At 39.5% G+C, this 19189-nt stretch overlaps 1 protein-coding gene across 1 annotated transcript in view; it reads left to right on the top strand.

The window, feature by feature from the left end:
- Positions 1-2801: 2801 nt before the first annotated feature.
- slc1a7a (solute carrier family 1 member 7a) overlaps positions 2802-19189 on the top strand; it is a 36021-nt gene continuing 19633 nt past the window's right edge. The window contains exons 1-2 of the mRNA XM_032531526.1: positions 2802-3380; positions 12602-12681. Coding sequence (XP_032387417.1) covers positions 3240-3380; positions 12602-12681 — 221 coding nt within the window. The 5' untranslated portion in view covers positions 2802-3239. The remainder of the gene's footprint in view (positions 3381-12601; positions 12682-19189) is intronic.

The raw sequence follows: 19189 nt of genomic DNA, 5'->3' as shown, positions 1-19189 counted from the left end.
AGTCGATATTCATGAAATTCCATCGAATTTTACTCATAAGGAATTTTTCATTCAATATTACGTAATTCGTGTAAAATCGTGTGGATGGAAACATAGCTGCAGAATGTTCATCTCCCTACTTTTGGGGTTGCTTCAAAGCTAAATCAATAAAGTTGTCATTCTATTTTCATGAATAATGTACAATATTTGTAGACATATGCTACAGCCTTCTTGCTTCTATCTGTGTGTGTTTGGTCCCTTTTGTCTCAATGCCTCTTGTTTGTTTGTGGGTTTATCTGTGTCTGTTTCAGTGTGTCTTGTTTGTGAGCTGCAGACGTCGTTCTTGCTGTTGTGTTTTTGTTGTGTCTCCCTCTTTGTGGTTTTGGGGTTTTGTTGTGGGGTTCATTTCCCCGTTTGGCCTTCCCTGTGTTTCTTCTTGGTTTTCTCCCGTCCTGTGATTTCTGTTTGTGATTCCCGTAAGTGTCCCGTTGTTCTACTTCCTGTTATTTTGATAGCAGCTTCCGTCTTGTCGTGTCAGTCTTGTCTAGCTCACTTTGTCTCTGATTGTCCAGCCCCGCCCTAATGTATCCACCTGTGTCTCACCTGTCCCCGTTACCTCATTACCTCCTGTATTTAACCCCAGTGTAATCATTGTCTCTTGATGGATCTCCAATTTGTTTGCCTGATTTGCCGTCGTCCTGTGAGCTGTCAACTTGCCGTCTCCCCGTGTCCACCTGTTTGTTTCCTAGTCGTGCCTTTTATTTCCTGCCCGCGTGCCTACCTGTGTTCCTCGTCATCCTGCCTGCAGTCCTGTCATTCCCTGTGAGTGTTTTCCCCACGCATTTTTCCCTGTGCCTGCTCACCTTCACAGTGCCTGCGTTTTTCTGTGGAGTGTTTTTTGGACTCCACCCTTGTTCTTATTTTTTGGACTTTGTCAATAATCATTCCTGCCTGCCTGCCTACTCTGCGTTTGGGTCCTCCTTTATGCCGTACCGTGAACCCTCCTTCCCGTATTTAGTCTCTTTGTTTTGGTGTGGAACCATTTCACAAGGACAGATTGTGGAAAGGGTGCACTGTGCCTTCTTCAATATGTGTAGTGTACTTTTCTGTATTTTGTCATCTAGACCAATGTTTTGCACTTCTGCATATTTGTTTAACCCTTGTGTTGTCCTTGGGTCAAATTGACCCATTTTCAGCAAATTTCTTTTTTTATTTGGTCACAAAAAATGGGCCTTTGAAATGAGCACTGAAAATATCGACATTAAAAATATCAAAAAACATAAGGAAAAGCACCCACAACGTTGAAAAGTGACAAAAACGTTTAAAAAAGCAATGATGTTGGAAAAAAGCAAACAAAAGGTATTTTTCACAGTTGACGAGAAGACAACACAAGGGTCAAATAAAAAAATTGATTGCAAAAAAAAAGGATGTACAAAATTAGTCTCAGTGGGAAATGATTGCCATGGACATAAATGGAACTATATCAATTAATAAACTAATCAAGAGGTCTTCAAGCCTTTCAATCACTTAAAGCTTACTTTGTGTATATTGGTCTTTGGGTTTGCTTGGCCCCTTGGTGTACTTTAGAATACCCTGATATTGTACCAGGCCATCATTAGCAGCATGTGTAATACAGGCTGACAGTCCATCTTCCCCGTATTCATCCCTCCTTATTGCTTCAATCTCCTTTTGATCTCCTTAAGACTTTAGTATTTGGTCTTTGGATTATATCAATGTAACACTGTAAGCCTACTTCTGACAACACATGAGCCAGACTGCATATACTATGTGTAGTCACGGATGAGCAGTATGTTGTTTAATTGTTGTTCAGAGGTGAGCTCTGCAGCATCACTGAGATTTCAATCACTGCATGGGGTTTACTGCTGGTCATCAGAAAGTACCTTGATACCGTATCCTATCCTCTCAGAACACAATGTCTCATTTTCTGGTATTATTCTTAAAAAGATTTTTTTTCAAGTACTGCAACTTGCCCAACACAGATCATCTTTAGCCAGACTTCTAACTACACAAGACAATTTGTGCAAATTGATTTAGAATCAAGCTATTGATTTATAATCCAATTACAGCAAGTGCAAATTGAAGACCCCTTCTATGTAGAAAATGCGGTAATTGTGGATTCAATGGTGTTGACATGCATTGGTTGACATACTAATGCCTAATGGACTGCTAACCACACAGTATGAAAGTGCTTGGATAGGATTTTATTTATTTATTTTTGATTAAACTTAAGTTTTCAAATTCCAATTAGCAACTGGAAGCACATGCTTTGGAGAAGCGCGGCTGGAAGACAACTGTGCAGGAAGAACAAAGCAATAGCACCTGCAAGGAAAAAGAGAAAAAATCTCCTCCACGACTCACTACCTTCACTTTGCCCTGCCCACACTAAACCAAAAATATGTGGCTCAGGACACATAGGCCTACTAACTGTGTTTATGTGCTTATTTTTGTGTACCTTCAGTTGTGTCACCATCATTATGTTCAATCATGCGTGCGGTACGTCTGTAAAACAGAAAAACAGTTCAACAACTCACCACTGTTATGTTCTATGCTGTTATACACCTCATGTCACTTGTACATTTTTTCTGTTTTATTCTTATTTTTTTGTGGTCTGGAACAATCCGCTGTCCAATTGTTCAGAGAGCTCTCTAATCCAGCCTTAGATCTGAGTCGTGCAGCACAGCCTAATAGGATCGTGGTATTAACCCTGATGACAATACCACCAGCTGTCGCAGAGCCCCCTGTTGGCCACCAGGACGAATGTGTGGGGGGTGAGAGTGACAGGGAGGGAGGTGACTGACAGAGAGAGAGAGACAGACACATATAGACACAGATAAAGAGTGTGTGATGCTCTTAGTCTCATGTGGAATAACCAAGGAAGCAGCTCAGAAAAGGAACACAGAAACTCCTGAAGTGCTTTATTTTTGGACGACTACCTCCTTAATTTGACTTAAGCAGATCCCAACCTTTTTTGTTTTCTTTGAACTTTTTCTTTCAAATTTCTGTCTTCTGTCTCAATCCCACCTTCTCCTTCAGTAGTCTGCATCCTTGCCCCACCTGCTGTGTCCACACTTTTCTATTTCTACCGGAGTGGTGGCGGCTGTTGGCTCTGTGCTGGTTCAAGATGGCTGAATAGTTGGTAAAAAGGTGGGGGGGGGCTTGCTCTGGTGGTTTTGCTGCCGGGAGTTTGCGAAGTTGCAGCCAGGACCAGGACAAGCAGGAGGAGGAGGTGGTGGAGGAGGATGGCGGTGGCTCTGGACGAAGTGTGGGGGCGGGTGAAGAATGTCTGCAAGCAGAACGGACTACTCATCCTGTCTGTGCTGGCCGTTGTCATTGGCTGCCTGCTGGGCTTCTTCCTTAGAGGCAAGCAGCTCTCTGAGCAGGTCAGTTGGTTAAAATGCCTGGTGGTGTTTGTGCCCCCCCCCCCCTTCACACACACACACACACACACACACCCGCCCACCCACCTACCTGGCTGCCTTATCTCACCTCTTTCGTGTGAAACCCCCTTCCTTCTTCTTAAACGCCATGATGGATTCGGAAGCCACAACTCCTATTACAACAAATTACCCAATTTCCTGTTCCCTGTTGCTTTACCTCCACTCCATGTGTTACACGCCAACACAGACCTGAACTACTATCTCTGTTTGTTTTTTTTAATTCTTGAGGCTTCACCATAACTGCTACATGCTGAACCCCAACCTTTTACCCCAACCTCAACCAATACTTGATTCTAACATTTACCTTTAAAAAGCCAAGCTTAAGCCCAAAATAACCATGTGAGGACTTTTTTTGTCCTAAGATGGAAGATATTCTAAGTCTACAATGGAAAGACTTCACAGTACACACACACAAATTCAGTTCAACTAATATTTTTTCAACCTTATCTTTGTAAAACAGCCTCTCTTAGCCCGTTGAAGCCCATCAAAGTATAGTTTTCACAACCACACTCTACCATAAAGGTGCTCTTTGCTGATAATGGCTACATTCAGTTTCACTAGAGACTGGTTATCTTGCTCACACTGGAATTGCCAAAAAGGAGCGTGAAAAAAAGAATTCAAGGTTTAGATAAGGGAAGAAGAGAAACACACAACGTAAGAATGGTTAACTTGATCCCAGAGCGGCATTAAAATTGGCTCATCAAATTGCCAATTTGTCTGCTGCAAATTGCCGTCAGGCACATTGTAATGGCAAAAGACATCTCCAAGAGCATGATGACATTCAAATAGTTTTTTCTGCATTTTATAAATGTGAAACAAAATCTAACATAATAAAGAGTCACGCAGATTGTCTATAGCCTTTCAGCCGGACCCAGTGCATCCATGGAAAGGGATTCCGGTGAGGAGATTAGTTGTCAATCGCTCACAGAGACATGAAGTCAACAACATACAGTACCATTCATGTTCACTTATATAATTCACACACGACTGAATGGGAAGTGGAATTAAATAAGAATACAAAGAATGCTAAGAGGCTAAAGATGAACAGAGAAAATGCATTAATGCAGGCAACTGGCTGATAATTTACTAAACTTATTGCAAGAAATACATGAACCATGAAAATGGATTTGAAATTGAATAATTATACATCCAATCCAAATCCAAATGACACAATTTCTTTCCTGTTGGAGGTGGTTGGTGGGTAGCCTATAGTGTCTGAGATATTAACCACCTCAGTTTAAAGTGTTAGCATGCTAACATTTGTTAATTAGCACTGAACACAAAGTACAGCTGAGGCTGATTGTGACATTATACGTTTTGCAGGTATTTACTCATAAATCACAGCACTGGACACATTAAAACGTTGACCTCGTGATGGCGTTGGGAGCTAAATTAGGGGATCACCAAAGTCATTAGTATTCATTCTCTGGGCACCATCAACGTCTGTACATAATGTTTTATTGCAATCCACTTGATAGCTGATGAAAAAATTCAGTACTCTGGACCAAATTGGTGTAAGTTCAATATTTCCATCCCTAAACTCACGCTGCTAGTATGAATAAAACACAACAGATTGGAGAGCACTTTAAACATCAGACATCTAATAATGGAAACCCAAGTACAAAGCAAATAAATTAGCTTTTTTGTGTTTTCTTTGTCACAAACACAGAGGGCTGAAACCAGACAATCTGTTCACACTGAGCCTTCCAAGACGATCTGTACTCTTTCAGCAGGAAAACAAAAAAAGTGTATCCTAATTGTTTCCTGATGGGTGCCTCTCAACAACCCTGAACACCTTGACCTCAAGGTTTTTCATGTTCACTATTTCCCAAAAAGAAATTTGGCTGACAACACAGGGAGAGAGAGAAAGAACAGCATGATTCAATTCTATTAGGAAACACTCTGCTCTCTAGAAAAATGGTTTTCGGTTTTTAGTGTAGAATAAAGAAGTTGTTTTTGAGATTAGAATCCACTGTGTAGCAGTTGGCATGGTGGAGGTGAAACAAAGGTGAGGACAGTCATGCTCACCCTGCATTCATGAATACGTGTGTGTGGTGTGTGTGTGTGTGTGTGTGCGTGTGTGTGCGTGCGTGTGTGTGTGTGTGTGTGTGGTGTGACGTGGTGTTATGCATGCTTGCATTTACAGTATACATAGCATAAATGAAATGTGTTGGCCTCTCTTTCCATGCCATATTTGCCCAAACAATGAAGAATCTATTTTTTTTGTAAAAATGGTTGAATGTGCACAGGCCTCTATTTTTTTTTTTTTTTTTAATGGACCATGTAATTTGGGGTTTGCAAGCAAACAGCGGAGATTATAAAATTCTTACTTGAAATTTCTGGCTTTCAGCTCAGGCTCATCAACAAATCTTTTCATTTATATTTCACATAGTCATTAAGACGATGGAATAAATGGCATCTAATTACAAAATTGAGGACACTCTGTGTGTGTATATGTGGTTTTTCAAATATCTCGAGATCCACTCTTCCGATCGACTTCTCTACTTTTGAATTAATTTCTTCCCCCCTTTTTCTCTCTAAAGCACACACACACACACACACACACCATATACACACACACATTCTGGAGCTGGCTGAGTCCGTCTCTGTACTTGGTCCCGTTCTGATGGATGAATAACACAGATTTCTTCTGATTGGCTCTCATTACGTGCGCACCACCATAAATCCATGAGGCAAACGTCTGTGATTACTAATTTAATTGGGATGTTTCGTGAGTAAAATGTAAATCTGCAATGTAACCATTAACATTTCTGTCATGATAATGTAGTACTACAATGTTTTCCTCTAAAATATATGTGTTCAGTAAGTCAGTAGTATACAGTGGGGTTGCATATTAAGTGTTTTGGGGTCCTTCTGTGAGTAATTCTGGGGTACAATGGTTCTAGAGAAAACTACAAGCAGCAATACCACAGGCCAAGCAACATTAAAATGAGTAAAACAGCAGACTATAATAGAAAAACTAAATGTTTTTCTATGAGAAAATCAAACAACATATGAAGTTTAAGAACAAAATGGATGATGCAGATTTATGGTTTCATGAAAAGCAATAGAGCTCATCAGTGACCGCCCACTTTTTGAACAGCTATGGAAGTAAATTTCCCATTCTTTCAAATAAGGTTGATGTCACATGAACTTGTAGCTACTACAGGAGAATAAACAATTTTTTCACAATCTCATACAGTAGCTTGTGATAAGTCTATTTTGGACGGTAATGGCTAATTATCAAAATCCTGATTCATAACATGTATGCATGCATGCCCTTCCGGAACTGTTGTGCTCTATGGTATTTAAATATACATTTTATTAAAAGCCAGGGCAAACAGAAATGTGATAATGTAAATGAAAGCACGTATTCAAAAAGCAGCTCTGTACCTCATGCACTGACAACATTTAACAGTTCAAGAGAATTCAAGGGTGGATTGTTTCTTGAATGAGCAGTGTCCCTGCGACTCTACCAGCTCAAAGTATATTTTTCGGGCTGACAGGTGTTTTTCTCTAGTGAAAAAACGGCCTTGACTCTGCCTCCTAGTCATAGTTCATAATATTATCTCAGCATTTATTGGACACAAGACAATCTCTGACGTCTCTCAAACACGTCACGCAGACAAACAGGGATTTAAAAAAGGCTTAATGCATGACTGTAAAAACAAGCTTGATACATTAGTATATGTAATTGTATGCAAATGTATGTACATGTAAAAGCTCATGTTCTATATGTGTGTGTGTGTGTGTGTGTGTGTGTGTGTGTGCATGAGTGTACCAAGCGTCTATCAGAAACAGCTGTGTGTTGGTTTCACTGTCAGCAGATGAGGGACTTAGTGACAGCTTGTCCTTCCTGCACACAGACAATACACACACATGCACACACACTCTAAATACTATGTTGACAGACTGAACATAACATAACCGCAAAATGTACCAGCCCCCACTCCACAAACACTCACACACACTCGTGCACACACACATGCACACATGCGCGCGCACACACACACACACACACACCACACACACAACACAACATACACACAGAATCAGTCATTTGGTCTAAAAGCCCTGGCATTCCAAAACAGTATCAAAAAGCTTTTATTGCTGCTTCATCTCACTGCACAGATGTGCTGTAATAGCCTATTTATTCATTTCCCAACTCTTCACCTTTGTTTTGTTTTTCTACTGGCTTTTTTTCCTCATGACTTACTGTCATCATGATAAAACATGTTTTTGGTTTCTAGAATGGTGTTAATTTTGTCTATATTTGCATCCACTCTATAACTTCACACCTGCTACATTACAAGTGTGTTACTGTAAGCTGAATACTTACTGCATTGTTACAGTCAGTTTTATTGTAACCTGGTTTATTATAAAGTGACTGCACCTAGACATTCTGTTTTTGTTTGGAAAACCTTTGTTTCATTAACAGATTTGTTTGGCCTTTTTTTTTTTGGCCTTGACCTATTATGTCACCTTTCAAGAGGTTTTGGTTCCTGGATCCAATGTGTCATTTTGTGGATATTGGCAGCTCAATAATCCTTTCTTAGGTTAGGAAGTTCAAGTCCGCCTATAGATCTATGCGTCTTTAATAAAGCCCTCTGCTGTTCCTGGGGGTCTTGCCTTTCCATAGAAAAGAGGGACTTCATTTGTTTATTATACAAAAAAGATTTGGGTAAAAAGACAGGTCTGGCAAACATTGGAAAAGGTAAAGGTACAAAAAGTGTAGAAGCAGTGTTTTAATGCAATTCACCCTCCCAACAGTGGTCATATGCAAACTATTCCAGCTTTGCAGAAATTGTAATATGTAATGTCTGATAATTGTCGACAGACATTCAAACCTAAATATGTAAAATTGCTTCTCCACATCTTACTGTAAGGAGGGAATGCAGGGATCTGAGGTGCTAGATAATTTCAGGAAAGCATTCACTCTTTGAAAACTCAAATCTAAAACATGATAAAATTCCAAACCTCTTAGGCATGTTCAATATTGGAAACTAAATAAACAATAACAAAATCGTCCATGTGTTAAGAAAGTGAGTGCTCTGAAAGACATCTGATTATTCCTTGACTAAAACTGGCAGTTAAAGCTCGATATATAAAGGTTTGATTGCAACGGCAAACAATGCCCTGGTGAGATCCTCTAACAACATTTCCTCCCAGTAGCAGTAACAGAAGCCTTAGGTGAACATTATTTAGTTATTTTACTGTCCGCATTTAAAAGAGAGCTGGGGCAATAAGAACTACAATTGGAATTGTCCTTAGCTGGTTTTAATATTGAGGTTATTAAAGCCTCCGTGAGAGTTTGAGGCAAGGCGCTCCAGGTCAGAGTCCTTGATGGGACACAAATATAAAAAATACCTCCTTGGCTCTAAGAAGGGTGCAACACAGCATTGTAATGATCTACAAAGCCCTGCTTAAAAAATTGCCTGCATATTTAACAAGCTTTCCAAACTTTAAATCGTGTCTCTATGGCACTCGCACGGGTGATTCCTTGCTCCTACGTAATACATTTTTTAGGACAGATCTAAGCAAAACTGCATTTAAATATTATGCTCCATATAAATGGAATAACCTGCAGCTTCATTTTCTTTTTTCCCAATTTCTTTATTGTTTTTTCCAAGTTAGTGACATTCACATAAACATTGTGTTGTACAGATAAGTAATGACAAAAGGAGCTTCAAACCCATATACTGGACCTTCCACACACCTGTCTTCAGGTTCCTACAGCCCACCCACAAAACACGAACAAAAACCCAGCACTTGGCTTTTTTGACCAGATCTGGAAAACTGGGTCTGAGCAAGAAGAAATAAATAACCTGTAGTACAACCTGCAGTGTCTTTTTCAATTTGTAGGCCTTTATTCAACAGTACAGCTTAAGACATGAAAAGGGAGAGAGACGGAGAGTGACATGCAGCAAAGGGCTGCAGTTCGGAGTCAAACCCGGGCCCCCCTGCGTCAAGGAGGACACCTCTAAATGTGGGGGCCAGCTCTACCAACTGAGCTATCCGGGCGCCCGACCTGCAGTTTCTAATGAAAATGAAATGAAGAAACAGCCTGATTCCATTTACAGTAATAGCTTTAAAGGTTTTCTTTACAAAGCCACGCATACTGAATGAACATGTGCACTTGATCATAATTGAACCTTAAAGAAGGGGGATTTATTTATCAATTCATTTTTATAGAACTCTATAGAATATCCACCTGGACCAGGGGCCTTGCCACTCTGCATTAGTTTAATCGAGTCGGCAGTTTCACTAGGTTATTGAGGTTGATCCATCTCACTCACCTAAACAGAACAGTATAGAAATTCAAGGTTGTCAAAAAACCTTTTATGTCTGTGTCATCATCAGCAGAGCATTGTAAGGTATACAGCTCAGAGAAAAACCTTTTAAAGGTTTTATTAATGATAGATGGGAGAAAAATTTGGCCTGCCTTCTCACCGTGTTCATAAAGAAATCTGTGGGATCGTACAAGTAACTTTTCAGTCCCTTGCATTGACAATAAATGATAAATCATCTTAAGATCTTGCCTTTCTTCATATAATTCTGTAGATGGAGACACTGAGAGAGATTGCTGTCCAATTGTATTATGTTACAATTAAGAAACAATCCACCCTTTTACATAAGCTGTTCCTGTTTTTGTTTTATTTAATCAATTTTGCCTATAGCAGAGTAATATCTCTCCATGGACTTCTGCTTTTAATGTCTCACAAAGTAGAGAAGGAGACATGAGAGATCTGTGAATGAGAGTAACAATGGAGCGTGATCAGATATTGCTAAAGTTGAGTATTCTGTGCTATTGACAGCAGAGACAAAAAGTGTTTGACCCAGTAAGTCAATCAACAGCTTTAGGAACTCTGTTAATTGTTGTATCAGGACAGCCGTGTCAGTGTTAATGAAATCACACTCTTTACCGAGTAGAGCCTCAAGAATGTTCTTGTTGAGTGGGTCAGTGTTGCTGTGCGTGGGTAATCGCCAGAAAAAAAGTACTCACTTCCCATACTCAAGTAGAAGTACAGATACTTGTGTTAAAAAATACTCTGGTTAATTACAAGTACTGATTTTGTTGGGTTCCGGAGAATGGCAGACCCAAAAACAGAGAAGGTAGGCAATGGAGTGGATAATAATGAATTTAATTCTAAACCAAAAATGTACAAACAAAAAGAGACCTGGAAAAAGTAGGCAAAAAAAGTCCAAGGAGAAAAGAAAGCCCATACAAAATTAGAATTAACAGCAACCAGAAACATCAGACAGGGAAGAGAAACAAACCCACAATCCAAACTGAAAACTCTACAACGATCTGACAAAGGACAAGGGGAACACAAAGACCAAATACAGTACTCATGTAAAATTAAAGTACAGGCTTGGAAATGTACTTAAAGTGTAAAAGTAACCTTGTGAAGACAACCATTTTTTCATGCAAAGCTACCTGGACCACATGAATGTTACTAGAGAGCAAGCTAAGAAACTTCAGTGGACATGAAAAAAAGGCTCTTTATATGCCATTGGCTACATTTTAAAAGGCTGTCTGCCCATAGGCCTGAAACATAACATATATGATTATTGTGACAGAGACTGGGACTCCAGGTTAATAAGATATGAATTCAATTGTGATTATGTGAGAATTCACAGATCCAGTTTCTCTTTTTTAATCTTCCCCTTAACATTTAAAGGAATCTACATGTACGTGTGTGTGCTCAAATATGGCTTCTGAAAAGAAAATAAAGGATAAAATATGAATTACTAAACAGACATTAATTAAAAAGTTCCCCAGCACAAAGTTCAAGAGTCATTCTTGATGCCTACTATCTCAAACATCTCTCTCAGATGAGGCCGAGGATGATCAGGAATGTCTTGCTGCTTGTCTGCCAGATCTATGCAATCTCTGTGATCTCCGTTTTCTTCATTTTTAATTTAATTTTAAAACCTTACTACTAAGCGCTAGTGCTAGCGCCATCAAGATGCAACTGCTATGCCGCAAATAATGCAGCCAAATCTGTCGAGTCATCTTGTAGTGGTGCACAAAGTGCAACACACAGTACTGTATATTCCCATCCAATTAGATTGAATGACGTAAACACTATTAAACACTATTAATTACATTATCTTAATGCATTGTAATCGTAGCATGTAAATAATGCACCTAAAATACAAACGTGAGCAGAGGCGTTCAACAATCGCCATTATTAATCAACAGCCAGGTGCAACCTAGCTAACAGGTGACAAACACAAACAACAAAATCACTAACTAACTTACTTTACCTTACTTTAAATTTGTAAGAACAATAGACCAATATACAACAGGCTTAACTGAACTGAAGACTGACAAGTTATATGACTTACAGTTCTCAAGGGCGCACACACGTGATCTCAACTGATTATCCTCCGGACAGCTTGTCTTTTTTACTTTTCTCTCACTTTGTTCTCCGTGTGGCGTGCGCGCCCACTCACCGTGTGAGTCGTGTGTCTATCACACCTGATAGACAACCTTTTGAACAAAACTAAAGGAACGAGCCGATTTTGTAAAATGCAAGGCTAAAAAGTAAAAAGTCGCCACAAAAGTAAATAATAAAGTAAAAATATCTGAAAAATCTACTTGAGTACAGTAACGAAGTATTTGTACTTTGAAGTATTTGTGCTTCATTACTTCCCATCTCTGGTAATCGCATGTTGTCGGCCAAGGCGGCAGCGTCCATTGTAGCTAGCTTAGCCGAGAAGCTCGAAGCTCTAGTGGTTGTTGTTGGCTTTTTGCTCATTACACTACATCACTCTTTTATACATTTACTGTATTATGTGAATCAGTCGAAAAAGTAGTGATAGCTCAGCGCCTGCTCACTGCCCCATCAAACCGAAATGCTCACAATAGTAACATAACTTTTAGTATAAATAATGTTTTATGAAATATATCTTGTTTACCATGACTGATTTACCAATTTCAAGAAAGTCTCTGCAAAGTGCCACAGGACTGAAACATGATTAGATCAAACACCTTCAGAGATTCTACTCTACATTCTACTCTAAACCGCAGCATCTGTGAATACGGATGAGGAGACTGATTATATTATAATATTGTCCTGTGCACACAAGGCTTTACTCTCATTTTTAACCATGTTGTTTTGGCAATTATTTCATGTGTTGTTCTCTGTTACTTGCAGGAGGTGAAGTACTTCCAGTTTCCCGGAGAGCTGCTGATGAGGATGTTGAAAATGTTAATTTTGCCCCTTGTCGTATCCAGGTAAGAGCACCACAGCTCTGCACGGGAGCATATCTACGTACCCAGGGTCCTTTCTTCCCCGGCTTAATATCCCTTTAATATAACTCATTAAGGAGAGATTTAAAAAGATTGTTTGGATTGTTTTACTGTTAGCAATGTTGTTCCATACAATGTGTGTTTCCCTGGGTTGAAATATTCCATTTATAGCCGATGTTAAACTCCTTGAACCCAAAGTTGCGGGCAAGACCGTTTTCTTGACTTTAGACTTTGATATTGATGGATTGAACCAAAGTAAACTAAATTGAACTGATCTGCAGAGAGGACCTACTGTATCTGCAGTCACTGGGCGAGTATCATTGTCCTTGCCGTCACTCTTCTCCACTTACAGTTGTGTTCAAAATAATAGCAGTCCAACATTACTAACCCCATAAATAATTATTTTTGGTTGAAGGGATATTTCTACATGGCAAATAATTTACTAGTAAGAGTTGTAGAGTTATAGAAAACAAACAGACCCAAAATTCATGACATGCATGCTGCTCATTCTGTGTAATTGAATCTGTAATTGAAAGGGGAATGTTCAAACTAACAGTAGTGCTGTGTTCAATAAGTGAGGTGATTGATTGATTGATTGATTGATTGATTGATTGACAGGTGTCAATTATGGCCCGTATTTAACGAAGGAAGCAAATGTTGTGCATGATGGTTATAGTGCATTTCACACTGAAAACGTTTTACCACATCTGTGAGGGTTCCTGTGGAGGTGCGGTCTCTCGCCAGTAGCCTATGTAAATTACCTGTAAACCACGCCCTCTTTATCCCTTCCCTCAGTGCCAATATTTCTTGTTTCAGTGCCAAATTTTATTTTCAACACCACAGGTTACTGTCACTGTTCTAGCTCCATACTGAATTCAAGTCACAGTTCACTGTGAAGACAGCAAAGCAGGATGGTGTGAAAATCATGTTCAGGGGGTGTTTCTCATGCTGCGGTGTTGGGCCTATTTATCATATACCAGGACCATGGATCAGTTTCAATGCATCAAAATACTTGAAGAGGTCATGTTGCCTTATGCTAAAGAGGAAAAGCCTTTGAATTGGGTCTTTCAACAAGACAACAACCCAAAACACACCAGTAGGCGAGCAAAGTTTTGGTTCCAGATGAACAAGATTGATGTTATGGAGTGGCACAAAAGCTAAAACACATGATCAAAAGTGACAACAGAAGTGAGAGAGAATGTGTGTGTGTGTGTGTGTGTGTGTGTGTGTGTGTGTGTGTGTGTGTGTGTGTGTGTGTGTGTGTGTGGTGTGTGTGTGTGCACAGAATTCTGTGAAATACACAGGTATACAGCCCCTAAACTCAAAATGTGTGGCAGTTTCACGGAATCGCCGAAAATTCCAAGATGGGCCCACGGAAGAATTCCATGGCACACACGGCCCCTTAAAGGAATACGCCACCGTTTGTTCAAAAAGGGCTTATCACGGTCTCCCTTAGCTGTAGATAGGTGGGCCAACGCATTTTGGTCTCAGTGCATGTATTGTTTTAGTCCGGTGCAACACCGGCAAACCGCCACTAGTTACCTCAGCGTAGTGAATGGAATCCTCTCTTATGGTTAGCATGTTGTGAATAAAAGTGAGCCCACAAAAAAACAACAACAACCTAATTACTTCTTGTGGCCGGCATAGTCACAACAAGTACAAAATTGCAATGCAGATTAAGACTAGACGATTTCCAAAGCAGATATTGACTTCTGATATCTGCTACATGGGCGTAGAGATTAAAAGAGCGGCTGCCGGCTTTGGAAATAGAACAAGAGGAGGAGGATGTTGGGAAAAGTCAACAGCCCGAGGACGTGACCCCCAATTTCCACTGGATGCGTAACTGCTGCAGATCCGCTCCGGAACGGTGCCATGGTCATTGGGTGTCCATTGAAGTCAATGTGTGTATTTCCACGGGCTGTGGAACAACTGTGGAACAACTGTGGAACGACTGCGTCTGAACTCCGTCCCAGCTCTGGCGATCCACAGCCCTCTGGAGCAGATACGCAGAGCTTCTATTTTTGCCGGATGCAAGTTTAGCAAGTTGAACACAGAAACAAAATAAAACATCTGATTAATTTTCAAAATTAAATGGACCATGCTCACAGCTGATCATATTTCCCTGCACTACATCTTGAAAACACAGTGCAGAGTTGTTTCCTCTCTATTCTATTCTACATGAATTTGCGAGATCTTGTGTGTACTCGTTGCGCAAAAAATCCGGAACTGGGGAGTATTGACGGACGGTGGAACATGGAGCCAACACGCAACGGAATCCACAATCGATCCTAAACATCTGTTTACCCTAATCACACCACACACACCAACACACACACACACACACACACACACACACACAAACACACAAAATACCAAAATAATATGACCTTGTTTCTCTTTTCTTTCGTAATATCCTTTTAGTTGTGAAAAAGAGTATTTCTCTTAGTTTCAACCTTTTTCCACATAAGTTAAGAAAAACAAAAAATAAAATGACCTTGGAGCTCTGATGAAATAACCCAAAAGTAATAAACCAAAGTGCATCTACCACTAAATGCATTCACTAAATACATGAAACTCAAGCACTACCATGCCACGTAGTAACATAGCTTCAACATGGCATGGAATAACACTTCAAATCATTAAACTCATGTTTAACTGCTCATTTGGTTTTTTAACCTCTGCAGTACACATATCATCAATGCATTTTCACAAAATGCATTAAATAACCGAATTAACAGAAGAATGGAAAAATAGAGATAACTTTACGTGCTTGACTCAGTAAACACATCTATTACGCTATGTTTAACAGTAACACAAATACCATACATGTGTAAAACACTCACCAGAGAAAAAGAATATAATTAAGTGAACTCCTAGTTGTAATTTTGACCCTTAGCTTAATGTGGCACAGGAAAGGGAAGTTTGGGGTCGCGTGCCGGAGCTGCGGCCCCTGCGACCCGATACCAGATAAGCGGACGAAGATGGATGGATGAATAGCAGTAGCTTCTTAGCCTAAATGGCAGAGTATACATATGAAAATAAAGAAGATGTTGAACAACATTGCTTATTTGTGACAATCACGTAGCAACAGTGATCGTAATTAGCAAGGAACCATGTACACTTACTTCTCAAATGTACGAGAACTTTCCTCCTTCGGGTCCGTTTGTCAACAACACACTCACTGCCGTTGTGTTGTACCTTTTGTGTTTGTATTGTAGCTTTTGTATTTGTGTTGAACAGTCTCAGCCACCGTACTTAGCAGTGAGCGTAGCGATTTGAGAAATAAGGGTATAAGACATTTCCTGAAATGAATGTGAATTAGTTTCTGTACTCCAGAGTTGTTGTTAATTGCATCAGAGACTTTGCAACACACTAGTTGCACAATGGTTTCAGTAATTAATGACAAAAAACAAGTCATAGCTAGCAGGAGTTTTGCACTGAGGATGTGCCCTGACTAGAAAAAACTTACAAGGCAATTCAAGACAAGAACAAAAGAACAGATAGTTAATGGAAACACAAAGTACACAAAGCAGCCTGGAGCAGATTGTAGTCACAAAAACACATGAATACATTTAATATCCAAAGGATTTGGTTTCCTGGCTGTGCATTATTAAATAGACGGTAAGCACAACCTAGAGGAGATTTTTTTTTTTTTTTACTGAACTCATCTACTTTTTTCAACGTAATGGATTAAAGGGTCATGTGCCCTTCTATAACTTTGGATGCATTCTGAGAAGCGCACAGCCTGCCAGATTCTCCAGTTTTGACTATTTTAGGCTCTCAGTTGCCTGCATGAGGTCAGTGATGTCCACCACACAAAAAACTCCCAAAACAAATCATGCAAACACACCGGTTACATGCAGGGTGCTTTGTGCAATAAGCTACTTACAATCTATGCAACAGCAAAGACTGGATGAGAAGTTAATCCTCCCTCCGTCACTCTGTCTCTCTCTCACTGTCTCTCTCTCTCTCTCTCTCTCTCTCTCTCTCTCTCTCTCTCTGTCTGTCTGTCTCTCTGGCACTCTTTCCCTCTGTCTCTCTCTCTGTCTCTATCGTTCTGTTCTTCTGTGTCTGTCATGTGTTTCGTCTTAATCTATGTTGCTTAAACACAAGGCAAAGGGCAATACTGTGTATTTGTGCGTTTATTCATGCTCATGATTCCAATCTCCCAGTTTCACAGATTCAGAGCAGAAGGTCACTTCAGTGCACGTTTCGTGCCATACGTGAGGCACATGAGGACAAGAGTAATTACGACTAATCTCAAACTGTGCATGCAGGCAGGGGACCAAACACAGCCATAGTCAAAACTCACCATTTTAACACACGGGAATGTAAAAGCAATCAGGGCAAACGATGAACGTGCTGCTGGATCTCCTGTTGAGTTTGAAACTCATTCAATGTTCTTGGTGCCTGCTTGTGACTCAGTGGAGGCAATAATGGATATTGAAGGAGGATGGTCTGGCTTGTTACTTTGCAGCTGTTGTGTTTGTACTAATGTCTGTCCATCCCCTCCCATCCACTCGGAGATGAGTTGCAGCACTATCAATCCATCCACAGACGCAAACACAGTCTTGGTTGATATCCCACAGTTCTCCCTCTCCCTCTCTTCTGCCATGCCAATTGATGACAGCAAAGTGTATTTAGATCGGGATGCACAGACTGCCCTGTTGACATGATGTATGGTTCAGTAGGGCTTATCTAGGGGTGAATATCCGGCCCAGCTCTATAGCCTGCCTGTCCCCATTTTTTTTTTTTTCTCAGCGCCATCTGCACACAAGCCAAAGCGGAAACCAGATTATCCCATGAACACGTCATGGCCACTCCTGTATCTGCCTCCTATTTTCCACGCTTCTTTTATTTTTGAGATTGGAAATAAAACGACATTTTGAATACATAATATATATATATATATACATATATATATTGAATAGAGAATGACTCCTAAATTCCAAATCAATTCTTGAATTTGAATTGATGTCAAAAATAGGATATAGAATTACAATTTAAATTTGAATTAAAGGAAGCAAAATTGCAACTGAGGTAAAATGTGTTATTCAATTAGTTACTAATCAAATTAAAAGGAATTTGCTTTGCATTGATAAAGTAATCAAAATAAAGTAATCCAAACCACATTTAAAATGGGTAACTTATAACAGTAAGCAATTACATTTCCATAGTAACCTTCCTAACAGTGAAAGTATGTGAGATTCAACACATTATTCCTGGAATTAATTCATTAATTTAATTCCACTTCCTGTGATTCAATTCAAATTCAACTTTCTGTGGCAGAGTCATTTCAATTCAAATTCCAAGTAATTCATTAAATGGAGGTCAGTTCTAAAATTCTGAATTTCGAATTTCAATTTATATACAGTACATAGTTTACTGTATACTGTATATACTGTATGTATATAGTATATATATATATGTGTATATATGTATGTGTATTTATTAAAAACTTGTATTTGTATATGTGTGGTTTCCAGATAAAAAAGCCTTTGGGAGCTCTTATTTACCAATGCAATAACTGAGATTTGAAGGTCAATGGTGGAGAAGAGTTTGATGATATGCAGCAGCCGCATAAACATGGCTGATCCACACTGACAGAGAAAATTACAGTAAACATATGGTAATTCTTCAACTTTGGCATTTTGGTTAGCTTTAACATTCCTAGAAACAGATTGATAGTCAGTGATTGACATTATTCAATATGGTGCCCAGCATCTCCTAATAATAATTTGTGCATTCTTTACATATATTTTGTTAAACAGTATTTATTTTCTAGTGAAAATGTCATTTTAATTCCCTGCTGCTTTGGGATTTAAGATTGAAGCAATATGTGTGGAGGAAGATGTTGTAATTGTGTTTTTGTCTTGTTGCCTTATTTCTGTTCTCACACAGGAGCAGGGTGATCAACTGGCTTAATAGCCACTAAGTCCCCTGTGGATGTTTCAAATTTTCTTGAGACCGAACTAATGTATTAAGATATAGAGCATAGGTTTAAAGCTTTACATGTAAGTCCTTGTAGCCTTTCTCTAAATGTTGGTGACTCAGTGGGTTTGGGCCAAGGGCATGTGCTCATCAAGTAAGATTGTGATTATAAGTAGTTGTCAGGTGGCAGAAGCCATTGCCACTTCTCATAAAAGTCGGGTATATACTGTATAGATATCCTTTAATCATAATGCAGCTTGGTTGTACTGCTAGAGAAAATTGTTTCAAGATATCAAGTTGGCTTCACCCTGTATGACGCCATTCAGGAATGATGTCTTATCAATAGTGGCCCTCACACAGGAATAAACTGCAACAGTCTTTAGAGAGTGTACAACGTTAAAGAGTATACAATTACAATAAGTTATTTTTAAAATGAAAGCGTATTAAATCTGAGTGTGAATGTGTGTGCATGTCTATCTGATGAGCAGGTGGCACCTTGTACGCCAGCCTCGGCCACAGTGTATGAATGTGTGTGAATGGTGAATGTATGATGTAAAAGCGC

Source organism: Etheostoma spectabile, chromosome 12 (genome assembly GCF_008692095.1).
Source record: "Etheostoma spectabile isolate EspeVRDwgs_2016 chromosome 12, UIUC_Espe_1.0, whole genome shotgun sequence".
Classification (NCBI taxonomy): domain Eukaryota; kingdom Metazoa; phylum Chordata; class Actinopteri; order Perciformes; family Percidae; genus Etheostoma; species Etheostoma spectabile.
The sequence above is the reverse complement of the archived record's forward strand: the minus strand, read 5'-3'. Positions and strand labels throughout refer to the sequence as shown.